Genomic DNA, 13,969 nt, shown 5'->3' with positions numbered 1-13,969 from the left:
GTGGCCGAATAGGAACAGCTCCAGTCTGCAGCTCCCAGCGTGATTGACTCAGAAGATGGGTGATTTCTGCATTTCAAACTGAGGTAACTAGTTCATCTCATTGGGACTGGTTGGACAGTGGGTGCAGCCCACGGAGGGCGAGCTGAGGCAGGGCAGGGCATTGCCTCACTGCAGAAGTGCAAGGGATCGGGGCTTTCCCTTTCCTAGCCAAGGGAAGCCGTGACAGATGGTACCCAGAAAAACGGGACACTTCCACCCAAATACTGCATTTTTCCAGTGGTCTTAGCAAACTGCACACCAGGAGACTATATCCAATGCCTGGCTTGGCGGACCCCATGCCCACAGAGCCTTGCTCACTGCTAGCACAGCAGTCTGAGATTGACCTGTGAGGCAACAGCCTGGAAGGGGGAGGGGCATCGCCATTGGTGAGGCTTGAGTAGGTAAACAAAGCAGCTGGGGAAGCTTGAACTGGACGGAGCCCACCACAGCTCAGTAAGGTCAGCTGCCTCTGTAGTCTCCACCTCTAGGGGCGAGGCATAGCTGAACAAAAGGCAGCAGTGGTTCTCCCAGCATGGTGTTTGAGCTCAGAGAACAGACAGACTGCCTCCTCAAGTGGGTCCCTGACCCCTGTGTAGCCTAACTAGGAGACACCTCCCAATAGGGGCCGACTAACACCTTGTACAGGTGGTTGCCCCTCTGGGACGAAGCTTTCAGAGGAAGGATCAGGCAGCAATATTTGCTGTTTTGCAATATTTGCTGTTCTGCAGCCTCCACTGGTGATACCCAGGCAAACAGGGTCTGGAGTGAACGTCCAGCAAACTCCAACAGACCTGCTGCTGAGAGACCTGACTGTTAGAAGGAAAACTAACAAACAGAAAGGAATAGCATCAACATCAACAAAAAGGGCATCCACCCCAAAACCCCATCCATAGGTCACCAACATCAAAGACCAAAGGTAGATAAAACCACAAAGATGGGGAGAAACCAGAGCAGAAAAGCTGAAAATTCGAAAAACCAGAAAGCCTCTTCTACAAAGGATCGTAGCTCCTCGCTAGCAATGGAACAAAGCTGGATGGAGAATGACTTTGATGAGTTGGTGGAAGTAGGCTTCAGCAGGTCAGTAATAACAAACTTCTCCAACCTAAAGGAGGATGTTTGAACCCATCACAAGGAAGTTAAAAACCTTGGGGAAGAAAAAGATTAGACAAATGGCTAACTAGAATAAATAGTGTAGAGAAGACCTTAAATGACCTGATGGAGCTGAAAACCATGACACGAGAACTATGTGACACATGCACACACTTCAGTAGCCAATTTGGGCAAGCGGAAGAAAGGGTATTGGTGATTGAAGATCAAATTAATGAAATAAAGTGAGAAGAGAAGTTTAGAGAAAAAAAAGAGTATAAGGAAACAAACAAAGCCTCCAAGAAATATGGGTCTAGTGAAAAGACCAAATCTCCGTTTGATTGGTGTACCTGAAAGTGACGGGGAGAATGGAATCAACTTGGAAAACACGCTTCAGGATATTATCCAGGAGAACTTCCTCAACCTAGCAAGGCAGGCCAACATTCAAATTCAGGAAATACAGAGAACACCACAAAGGTACTCCTCGAGAAGAGCAACCCCAAGACACATAGTGGTCAGATTCACCAAGGTTGAAATGAAGGAAAAAAAGTAAAGGGCAGACAGAGAGAAAGGTCGGGTTACCCACAAAGGGAAGCATATCAGACTAACATGGATCTCTTGGCAGAAACTCTACAAGCCAAAAAAGAGTGGGGGCCAATATTCAACATTCTTAAAGAAAAGAACTTCCAACCCAGAATTACATATCTAATCTTCATAAGTCAAGGAGAAATAAAATCTTTTACAGAGAGGCAAATGCTGAGAGATTTTTTCGCCACCAGGCTTGCCTTACAAGAGCTCCTGAAGGAAGCAATAAACATGGAAAGGAACAACTGGTACCAGCCACTGCAAAAACACACCAATTTGTAAAGACCATCAAAGCTAGGAAGCAACTGCATCAACTAATGGGCAAAATAACCAGCTAACATCATAATGACAGGATCAAATTCATACAAACAATATTATCCTTAACTGTAAATGGGCTAAATGACCCAATTAAAAGACACAGACTGGCAAATTGGATAAAGAGTCAAAACCCATCAGTGTGCTGTATTCAGGAGACCCATCTCACAGGCAGAGACACACATAGACTCAAAATAAAGGGATGGAGGAAGATCTACCAACCAAATGGAACACACACAAAAAAAAGCAGGGGTTGCAATCCTAGTCTCTGATAAATCAGACTTTAAATCAACAAAGATCAAAAGAGACAAAGAAGGCCATTACGTAATTGTAAAGGGATCAATTCAACAAGAAGAGCTAACTATTCTAAATATATATGCACCTAATACAGGAGCACCCAGATTCATAAAGCAAGTCCTTAGAGACTTACAAAGAGACTTAGACTCCCACACAATAATAATGGGAGACTTTAACACCCCACTGTCAACATCAGACAGATCAACGAGACAGAAAGTTAACAAGGATATCCCGGACTTGAACTCAGCTCTGCACCAAGTGGACCTAATAGAGATCTACAGAACTCTCCACGCTAAATCAACAGAATATACATTCTTTTCAGCACCACATCACACTTATTCCAAAATGGACGACATAGTTGGAAGTAAAGCACTCCTCAGCACGTGTAAAAAAACAGAAATCACAACAAATTGTCTCTCAGACCACACTGCAATCAAATTAGAACTCAGGATTAAGAAACTCACTCAAAACCGCACAGCTACATAGAACCTGAACAACCTGCTCCTGAATGACTACCGGGTACATAAAGAAATGAAGGCAGAAGTAAAGATGTTCTTTGAAACCAATGAGAACAAAGATACAATATAACAAAATCTCTGGGACACATTTAAAGCAGTGTGCAGAGGGAAACTTATAGCACTAAATGCCCATAAGAAAAAGCAGGAAAGATCTAAAATCAACACCCTAACATCATAATTTAAAGAACTAGAGAAACAAGAACAAACATATTCAATAGCTGGCAGAAGGCAAGAAATAACTAAGATCAGAGCAGAACTGAAGGAGATAGAGACACAAAAAACCACTTAAAAAAATCAGTGAATCCAGTGGCTGGTTTTCTGAAAAGATCAACAAAATTGATAGACCACTAGCAAGACTAATAAAGAAGAAAAGAGAGAAGAATCAAATAGATGCAATAAAAAATGATAAAGGGGATATCACCACTGATCCCACAGAAATACAAACTACCATCAGAGAATACTATAAGCACCTCTACACAAATAAACTAGAAAATCTAGAAGAAATGAATACATTCCTGGACACATACACCCTCCCAAAACTAAACCAGGAAGAAGTTGAATCTCTGAATAGACCAATAACAGGCTCTGAAATTGAGGCAATAATTAATAGCCTACCAACCGAAAAAAAAGTCCAGGACCAGATGGTTTGAGAGCCAAATTCTACCAGAGGTACAAAGAGGAGCTGGTACCATTCCTTTTGAAACTATTCCAATCAATAGAAAAAAAGGGAATCCTTCCTAATTCATTTTATGAACGCAGCATCATCCTGATATCAAAGCCTGGCAGAGACACAAGAAAAAAAGAGAATTTTAGGCCAATATCCCTGATGAACATTAATGCGAAAGTCCTCCATAAAATACTGGCAAACCGAATCCAGCAGTACATCAAAAAGATTACCCACCACGATCAAGTCGGCTTCATCCCTGGATGCAAGGCTCGTTCAACATACACAAATCAATAAATATAATCCATCACATAAACAGAACCAATGACAAAAACCACAGGATTATCTCAATAGATGTAGAAAAGGCCTTTGACAAAATTCAACAGCCCTTCAGGCTAAAAACTAAATACACTAGGTATTGATGAAATGTATCTCAAAATAATAAGGGCTATTTATGACAAACCCACAGCAAATATCATACTGAATGGGCAAAAAATGGAATCATTCCCTTTGAAAACTGGCACAAGACAGGGATGCCCTCTCCCACCACTCTGTTCAACATAGTGTTGAAAATTCTGGCCAGGGCAGTCAGGCAAGAGAAAGAAATAAAGGGTATTCAGTTAGGAAAAGAGGAAGTCAAATTGTCCCTGATTGCAGATGACCTGATTGTATATTTAGAAAATCCCATCGTCTCAGCCCCAAATCTCCTTAAGCTGATAAGCAACTTCAGCAAAGTCTCAGGATACAAAATCAATGTGCAAAAATCACAAGCATTCTTATACACCAATAGCATTCTTACACACCAATAACAGACAGAGAGTCAAATCATGAGTGAACTCTCATTCACAATTGCTTCGAAGAGAATAAAACACCTAGGAATCCGACTTACAAGGGATGTGAAGGACCTCTTCAAGGAGAACTACAAACCATTGCTCAATGAAATAAAAGAGGACACAAACAAATGGAAGAACGTTCCATGCTCATGGATAGAAAGAATCAATATTGTGAAAATGGCCATACTGCCCAAGGTAATTTATAGATTCAGTGCCATCCCCATCAAGCTACCAATGACTTTCTTCACAGAATTGGAAAAAACTACTTTGCAGTTCATATGAAACCAAAAAAGAGCCTGCATTGCCAAGATAATCCTAAGCCAAAAGAAAAAAGCTGGAGGCATCATACTCCCTGACTTGAAACTATACTACAAGGCTACAGTAACCAAAACAGCATGGTACTGGTATCAAAACAGATATGTAAACCAATGGAACAGAGCAGAGGCCTTAGAAATAACACCACACATCAGCAACCATCTGATCTTTGACAAACCTGACAAAAACAAGTAATGGGAAGAGAATTCCCTATTTAATAAATGATTCTGGGAAAACTGGCTAGTGTTATGTAGAAAGCTGAAATTGTATCCCTTCCTTACGCCTTATACAAAAACTAATTCAAGATTGATTAAAGACTTAAATGTTAGACCTAAAATCGTAAAAACCCTAGAAGAAAACCTAGGCAATACCATTCAGGGCATAGGCATGGACAAGGACTTCATGACTAAAACACCAAAAGCAATGACAACAAAAACCAAAATAGAAAAATGGGATCTAATTTAACTAAAGAGTTTCTGCACAGCAAAAGAAACTACCATCAGAGTGAATAGGCAACCTACAGAATGGGAGAAAATTTTTGCAGTCTACCCATCTGACAAAGGGCTGATATCCAGAATCTACAAAGAACTTAAGCAAATTTACAAGAAAAACACAAACAACCCCATAAAAAAGTGGGCAAAGGATATGAATATACACTTCACAAAAGAAGACATTTATACAGCCAACAGACACATGAAAAAAATGCTCATCATCACTGGTCATCAGAGAAATGCAAATCAAAACCACAATGAGATACCATCTCACATCAGTTAGAATGGTGATCATTAAAAAGGAAAGAACAGATACTGGAGAGGATGTGGAGAAATAGGAATGCTTTTACTTTGTTGATGGGAGTGTAAACTAGTTCAACCATTGTGAAAGACAGTGTGGGATTCCTCAAGGATCTAGGACTGGAAATCCCATTTGACCTAGCGATCCCATTACCAGGTATATACCCAAGGATTATAAATCATGTTATTATAAAGAAACATGCACAGATATGTTTATTGTGGCACTATTCACAATAACAAGTACTTGGAACCAACCCAAATGTCCACCAATGAAGGACTGGATTAAGAAAATGTGGTATATATACACCATGGAATACTATGCAACCATAAAAAAGGATGAGTTCATGTTCTTTGCGGGAATATGGATGCAGCTGGAAACTATCATTCTTAGCAAACTATCACAAGGGCAGAAAACCAAACACCGCATGTTCTCACTCATAGGTGGGAATTGAACAATGAGAACACTTGGACACAGGGCCTGGCGTGGGGTGGGGGGCAGGGGGAGGGATAGCATTAGGAGAAATAACTAATGTAAATGACGAGTTAATTTGTGCAGCAAACCAACATGGCACATGTGTGCCTATGGAACAAACCTGCACGTTGTGCACATGTATCCTGGAACTTAAAGTATAATTTAAAAAGAAAGAAAGAAAGAAAGAAAGAAAAAACACAAGGTGAGCCAAAAAAAAGAGAAGGGAGACATAATCAAAATAATTTGGGACATTTAGTATGGAAAGAAACAAGAAGAGCAGACAGGGGAACAAGGATCACTTTCTTTAAATCTCTGAAGCTCTTAAATCTTAAAAGGAACAGAAGGCAGACTTTGTTGTGTGGGTCCAAAGGGTAGCACTAAGATAAATGTGCATGTTTGTGCTGGGGTGGAGCAGCTAGAAATGGAAAACTTACAGAGACTGGTTTCAAGAAAATTCAAGAATTATTGGACATATATTTGAGGTAAAACCAGAAAATACAGTATATTATGAGCAATATACTCAACATAAATACAGTGATCACTTGCTGATCAGCTCATCTTTATTTATTATTTCAGATTAGCAGCAAGCAGAAGTACTATAGGGTCTGGCAATTGAGTTCCCTACCAATGGGAGTCCTGCTGAGGTTTAAGGGTGTGTGTGATCATGTATATGTGTACATTATGCATATATGTGCAGACCACTTGAGGATCATCCAAGCACTTCCAATACTGCAGTAAATTTGCAAAAGGAAAAAATAATTGTATTCACCTTTTGTTTCAGAAGATAACATTGGAAGGAAATTAAATCCCTGAAGCAAACAAAGAAAGAGCCAAGCAGCAACTGTAAACAGTTCTATAAAAAGAGAAGAAAAATTCCTTCTTATCTTCCATTAATTAATATTTCATATTTGCCTCTATTAAGAATTCTGTCAACAGAGGCTAGACTCTATATATTGTGGCCCTCATGAGTTTCAGTTTAATTCACTGGCCTTTACACTTAATCAAATGAAATGGGAAACTCCTAGTCATTCCTTCACATAGAGGAGCTGAAGTGGTGAGTGGATACTGTCTTCAATGTCTAGGACCCAGGACCTTAGACATCTGTGTGAGTTCTACCCGTTTGGCCTTATGGGTGGCTCATGTGATCTAGTCTCAGAAATAGTGTTAAGCAGCAGCATTAGCTAACATGTACTAAACACTGAATCTGTTCTAACTACTGGTCTAAATACTATCTCCTTAAATTCTCAGAGCAATTCTGAAGTATCATTATCTCAGTTTTCCAGAAGAAATAGGTACAAAGGCACACAAAAAGCAGTGGCAGAGCCTAAATCCAAACTTAGTCATGATTTTAACTACTGTATCATACTTCATCAGGGTTCTTCTCCATGTGTTGTCAGGTGCCTTGCCCCAAGACAGCTCGATTTCTTAGCCAGAAAATGGGGCTAGACATCAAGGCCTAGTGGTCGCTGTGTAGAACACTGGAGTCATGTCAAATATCCCTGCTTTTGCCTGGGCTTGGAGTAGAGGCCTATGGATGGTAACATAAATTCAGAGCCCTCTCTCACTTATGATACCAGGATGCAGTAACAATCCCTTTTCCACACCTGACTGCATGAAGGATTTCTGGTTGATGCAAATCTGGTGCCATTCTTATTTCTAACCTGTTCACTTTCATTGAAAAGGCAAACATTGATTGTTGAGAAAGAAACAGTGTGGGGAACAGCAGGAAAATAATGTTGGGAAGTTTGGTCTAGTAGCTAGCTGGTCTGGTACACTGAACACCAAATCCCTTCTTCCTCCATTTCTATCCCATTTGGAAAGAATCTGATGGGTAAGAAAATTGGAATAGAGGAAGTGGTGTTGAATGAAGAGGAGAGGAAAGAAGGATGAAAGAAAAAAAAGAAATAGAAGAAAGGTACTTAGAAGAGGATTGGAGGAGGCAATATAGATAGAAGACCTTCCTTGGTCACTTTAGAGTTGAGATTGCCATCAAGCCATCCTATCCATTAACTCTTGAGTCCCACCATAACCAGTGTATTTGTCTGTTCTCACGCTGCTATGAAGAAATACCCAAGATTGGGTAGTTTATTTTTTTATTTTTTATTTTTAGCAAAGATTTAATTTTTTTTCTATTACTTTAAGTTCCAGGGTACATGTGCACAACATGCAAGTTTGTTACATATGTATACATGTGCCATGTTGGTGTGCTGCACCCATCAACTCATCAGCACCCATCAACTCGTCATTTACATCAGTTATAACTCCCAGTGCAATCCCTCCCCCCTCCTCCCTCCCCATAATAGGCCCCGGTGTGTGATGTTCCCCTTTCCATGTCTAAGTGATCTCATTGTTCAATTCCCACCTATGAGTGAGAACATGCGGTGTTTGGCTTTCTGTTCTTGTGAAAGTTTGCTGAGAATGATGGTTTCCAGCTGCACCCATGTCACTACAAAGGACATGAACTCATCCTTTTTTATGGCTGCATAGTATTCCATAGTGTATATGTGTCACATTTTCTTAATCCAGTCTGTCACTGATGGACATTTGGGTTGTTTCCAAGTCTTTGCTATTGTGAATAGTACCGCAATAAACATACGTGTGCATGTGTCTTTATAGCAGCATGATTTATAATCCTTTGGGTATATACCCAGTAATGTGATGGCTGGGTCATATGGTATTTCTACTTCTAGATCCTTGAGGAACTGCCATACTGTTTTCCACAATGGTTGAACTAGTTTACAATCCCACCAACAGTGTAAAAGTGTTCCTATTTCTCCACATCCTCTCCAGCAACTGTTGTTGCCTGACTTTTTAATGATTGCCATTCTAACTGGTGTGAGATGGTATCTCATTGTGGTTTTGATTTGCATTTCTCTGATGGCCAGTGATGACAAGCATTTTTTCATGTGAGACTGGGTAATTTCTAAAGAAAATAGGTTTAATTGTCTCACAGCTTTGCATGGCTTGGGAGACCTCAAGAAACTAACAATCATGGTGGAAGGCACCTCTTCACAGGGCAACAGGAGAGAGAATGAGTGCCAGCAGGGGAAATGCCAGACACTTATACCATCAAATATCATGAGATTCACTCATTATCATGAGAACAGCATGGGGAAAACCGCCCTCACGATTCAATTACCACCACCTGGTCCTGCCTTGACACATGGGAATTATGGGGATTACAATTCAAGGTGAGATTTGGATGGGGACACAGAGTCAAACCATACCACCTATAAATTTTATAGACTTTCCCTACTATCTCTCTTCTTATCTGTAGGATGTTGGAAGTCTGCATGACTATCTTACAATTTTACAACCATATTGATGTAGAAAGTTATTCTGTATCAGCAATGTTTTTGCCTGAAATATTGGATTCAAATATAATGGTGGTTTCTTCCATTAATGAATGTATTTTGTTTTATGTATTTGGGGATAGGACAATTGGAGGTCATTATGTCACACAGTAGGTATATGGGCATTTCCTTCTTTAACCAATGAGCCTGGAAATGTGTCTGAAGGGAGAAATCTTAAGGGAGCATATTCTGGTTCTGAAGTTTTGTCTCTTCTCCTTCAAGTACAGAAATAGCTCCAAATAATCCTCTGCTCTAGATGAGAGCCCAGCTATTTAAAACACAGTTCTAGTTTCAGAGACATGTTATTTTCTGATTAAACTTGGGAGTAAATTGTGTCTTTTGGTGAATTGATTATAGTGTTGATTATTATTAAATGATACTCATAGTCTCTTCTCAAAATGGGAATGTTTATGGATGAGTGTAGTGGCCTTGAGTATATTGAACACATAAATGCCTGAGTAGGGGCACAATATATTAAGCCTAAGGAATGGTTCTGGAAAGTGGGAAATCAACGAGAGCTAAAATACATTTGGGCCAAAACTCAGGTCTGGATGAGTACAACTAATATGGTACAGATGGAGTAGATGTGTTCCCTACCTTTCTGTGAGAGAAAAGAAATAGCACCATAAACTGCAGTAGCCAGCTCTATTATAGACATACATCAAGTCTTGTGTAGGCTTTACTCCTGTTAGCTGTGTTACTAGTGTGCTCAATTCAGGTCAGGTGTGGTGGGCTGGAGTGACACTTGTTTGGTTTACTGTAATCTTGAGGTGCCTGGTAGGCTGAAATGGGCTTTGCAAGGCTGGGATAGCCTGCCTTATCTCATGCTCCATTTGAGGTATGCAGGAATGGGTAGGCTAACTGGGCTGCAGTGGGGGTAAATAGGGCTGAAAGAAGCAGGAAAAGAGAAACTCAGTAGTGGAAAAACTTCACTTCTCTGGGTAACTGCTGTTCTGGATGTTTTTGTCTCCCCACAATCTGTATGCTGCAATTTATGTGATAGAACTAAGAGTTGAGGCCTTTAGAAGGCGATTAGGTCAGGAGGGCTCCACCCTCATGATTGGTATTAGTGCTCTTATGAAAGAAGCTTGAGCAAGCTCCCTAGCCCCTTCCATCATGTGAGGACATAGAAGTCACCATCTATGAGGAATGGACCCTCACCAGACACTGAATCTGCTGGTGCCTTGATCGAAGACTTCCCAGACTCCAGAACTGTGAGCAATGAATTTATATTCTTTATAAATTACCCAGTCTAAGGTATTTTGTTGTAACAGCCTGAATGGACTAAGACAGTATTAATTTCCAATTTGGCAAATATGCGATGTGTGATGAGATTAATCCATTCATGCAAAACTTGATGTTTAATGAGCACCATCCGAGTAATAAACCTTTCAGAAGTTCTTGGGTTAGGTGGGAAGACTGACAAGTAAAACAAATGGTTACAGTGAAGGAAAATCAATGCAAAGAGTGTATCAAATGATATCAATTATCTCCAAATATGGGACACTTAACCCCCCAAAAGATTATTTCTCAGTCATGCAAAGTCTGTTGTGGATCCAGGCAACTTTCCAGGGCAGTGGGTCCTCCATATATTAGCTCATCATTCCAGACTTTTTCAGTTTTATTGTAGCACCACATCAATGTGTGTTTTTATGATCATCATGACATGGAGGGTCTTGCATAAGACATTAATTGTTCCAGCCATGAGACACACATATTACTTTCTCCCACAGCCAGAACCATTCCTATTGCCCCTCTCTACTTAAAAAGGCAGGGGAGTGGAAGCACAATCATCCTATCTTCCTAGAAGTGGAAGAGTGTTGGATATTGTAACATTTGTAACCTACTACAGGTAAGGGTAAGCCCAGTGAGAGCTCAGCTCCTGTGAATGTCAGGGATCTCTAAGGGCCCTATCTAAACTTTGTTGTTTTGGTATTCTGCTGTCATTTTCAATGATATCTAAAGGGATAGACTTTGAATCTGTACCCAGCATGTTCCCTGTGAAGAGATAGCACAGATGAGAAGTTTTTGAGGGGTTTTCCTTTCTCAGAAGGGGTAAGTTGGCTGTCATTCAGAGTACTGCACTGGACTCTCTCTGAGCTAAGACAAAAACCTTTCCTGACACTCTGTTTTTCTACTTTCTTTCACGCAGATGCAGTGACTGAAGTGAAGACTGATATCTACGTGACCAGTTTCGGCCCTGTGTCAGACACTGACATGGTAAGTTCTTGCAAAGTTAAATGTAAAAGAGGATGCACTAGACCAAAGAAAATAAATTGGAGCTTTCCTAAGGCAGGGCCTTGTAGCTATATTCTAAGGAGTGGTCTTTTCTCATACGAATTTCCTACCCTCGCCACCGTACGTTTAGCCAAATCCATCTTTGCCCTGCTCTCCTCACCTATTCACATGTAATATATATAACCCTTTCAGGGGTGCCCTTATCTTTCTCCCACGACACATCGTTCAAAACTTGGTTTGGCTCCCTATCCTCAATTAAACCTTCCCTGACTTCTCCCTTCACACTCTGCTGGCACCACACATACTGGTACAGATAGGTCATATTAGGAGAGAATTGTGGTGGGGATTCTCAGTAAAGCAGCTTAGTAAAACAGACTTCCAAGAAGTCTGTTCCTTGCAACTGGGCTTCATCCACTAGGGACATGGACTGGCCAGAATGATGCAAATAGTTTGGAGAAAGAATCTAAATCGCTTCTGGAAACTATTCTTTGTACAGATTTGGGCATGGAGAGAGTTTCACTGCAGACTCAAAAAGGGATAGGGCAGGGCACAGCAGAGCTAGCAAAAGGTGGCCCCTTTTCTCACCATTATCCATTGTATTCAAAACAAAGAATACAGTGGAGAGTTGAAGCAGAAGGCCCCACTCAAATAGATAACCTATCAATATATAATGAGTATCAAATATTCAATTGAATAATTATGATTTAGAGACACAAAGAAGCTATTATCTGCTTTGTATACCTGGCCATTATTAGATGCTCAATAAGTTTTTGTTGAATGACTGACTTTGTGTTGCAAATAAAAATCCTAGTATCAGGGAAAATATGTTTGAAGATAATGAAATGCCCATGTTCACTACTTAGAGTTTTTTTCTGTATGTCTATTTTCAGTGGGACTACTACCTGGCAGGGGACAAAGCTTCTTTCCACCTGTTGGACTAACACAAACAGTTGTATAGGGAAGTGGTAGAGGTTTTCTTATAGGTAATGCAGAGCCATTGGGTAGATTTTGTTAGGGCAGTAAAAATATATGTGTTGTTTTGGAATGATTGATCTGGTGGTCTGTGCAGGATGGAGTACAAAGGGGAAAAGTCTGGAGCCTGACAGTTGATTTAGGCCCATTGATTTTACATGACTCTTCAATCAGCTGCAAGATCTAGGAGTCAGTTGGAAATGCTGGCTAGTTCTCAGGAGAAGAAATAATCAGTATGTGAATGTTTGGAAGTCCAGGCACGGGTAAAGGAGAGGTCTGAACCTTGTCTTTCAAGTGTAGAATAAAGAGAAGGGTACATTAGACTTCCTTTGAACTCCTCTAGGGCAAGTGCCAAGTCTCCATGGCTTCCCTGGCACTTAACAGCATTTGACACACAGGGAGAACTCATTAAGGGGTATGTATGATATGAGGAATGGAGGAGATGGCTCTTTCTTAGGGATAGCAAGAAAGCCTGTATGTCTTCCTTACCCTCTGTCAACTTGTTGACTAGTAATTCCCACAGGCATGTGTTAAAATCCAGGCATGTGTTAAAATTGTTGCCAGTTGGTCATTCAACAAGTACTCCTTAGGAGCCCAACTATGCATTAAAGGGCCCTAGGAAGCTCTATATTCAGAGATCTCACAGGCCATTGGAAACAGCCATACTCACTAGGTGTATGTAGCTCTTTTTCTATTGTTGGGAATTAATTATGAATTAGGATGTTTATAAACAGGATAAATGAAGTGACTCTTCATACACACATACACTCACTCATTTTCATTCATGCACCAACAACCACAAATAACATGCAGACAAATATACATACACATAACAAATACATACAGGGTACACAGCCCATATACTATTCTAGGAATTCTATAGACACACACATGCAAACAGATACCTAAACCCAGGCATACCAGAGAAGGACACACACAGTCCCTGTTCCAACCAGCTCCTCACTCTGCTGCTTTCTCACCATAGCAGGTGTGTATGGGTGTGCCCAGGCTCTGGAGAAATTTCTAAAAATTGGAACTTTCTGTCTATCTCTCTTGAAGTTTCATGTTAAATTGCTTGTTTGTTCTTATTCCACATTACTTAGCTGAAGCAACAGAATAGTGCCTTCCTGATAGAGAGGGCAGAGTTTGATCAAATGAATTTCACATTATTTTTAGCTGCATGTCCATCCTGTCACAAGGTAGAATAAGTACAATCACTCTGGCTAAAAAGCATATTTCGGGTGTTTTGAGAAATGTTTTTTCTGTACTACTAAGTAGATTGTTCAATTGATCCCAGGGTCAGGGATGCATTTGGGTAAAGCATTAGGCAGTCTTCTGACTTTGGCAACTAGTTTCACCAAGAATGCAGGCTCCCCTGAGACCACAGACTACCTGGAAAAGTTGATGAAAATTTGGGCTGCCTGGATTCTTGGCTCATTTCCAGGAAAAGAGGGAGTTTTAGCCCAAAATACTTTCCTAAGGAAATAGAGG

General features: G+C 40.5%; 1 protein-coding gene across 1 annotated transcript in view; it reads left to right on the top strand.

The window, feature by feature from the left end:
• Positions 1-13,969, top strand: part of GABRA3 (gamma-aminobutyric acid type A receptor subunit alpha3) — a 330,737-nt gene that overhangs the window by 193,117 nt on the left and 123,651 nt on the right. The window contains 1 exon segment of the mRNA XM_033201527.1: positions 11,421-11,488. Coding sequence (XP_033057418.1) covers positions 11,421-11,488 — 68 coding nt within the window.

Source organism: Trachypithecus francoisi, unplaced genomic scaffold (genome assembly GCF_009764315.1).
Source record: "Trachypithecus francoisi isolate TF-2019V2 unplaced genomic scaffold, Tfra_2.0 Lachesis_group6, whole genome shotgun sequence".
Taxonomy (NCBI): Eukaryota; Metazoa; Chordata; class Mammalia; order Primates; family Cercopithecidae; genus Trachypithecus; species Trachypithecus francoisi.
The sequence above is the reverse complement of the archived record's forward strand: the minus strand, read 5'-3'. Positions and strand labels throughout refer to the sequence as shown.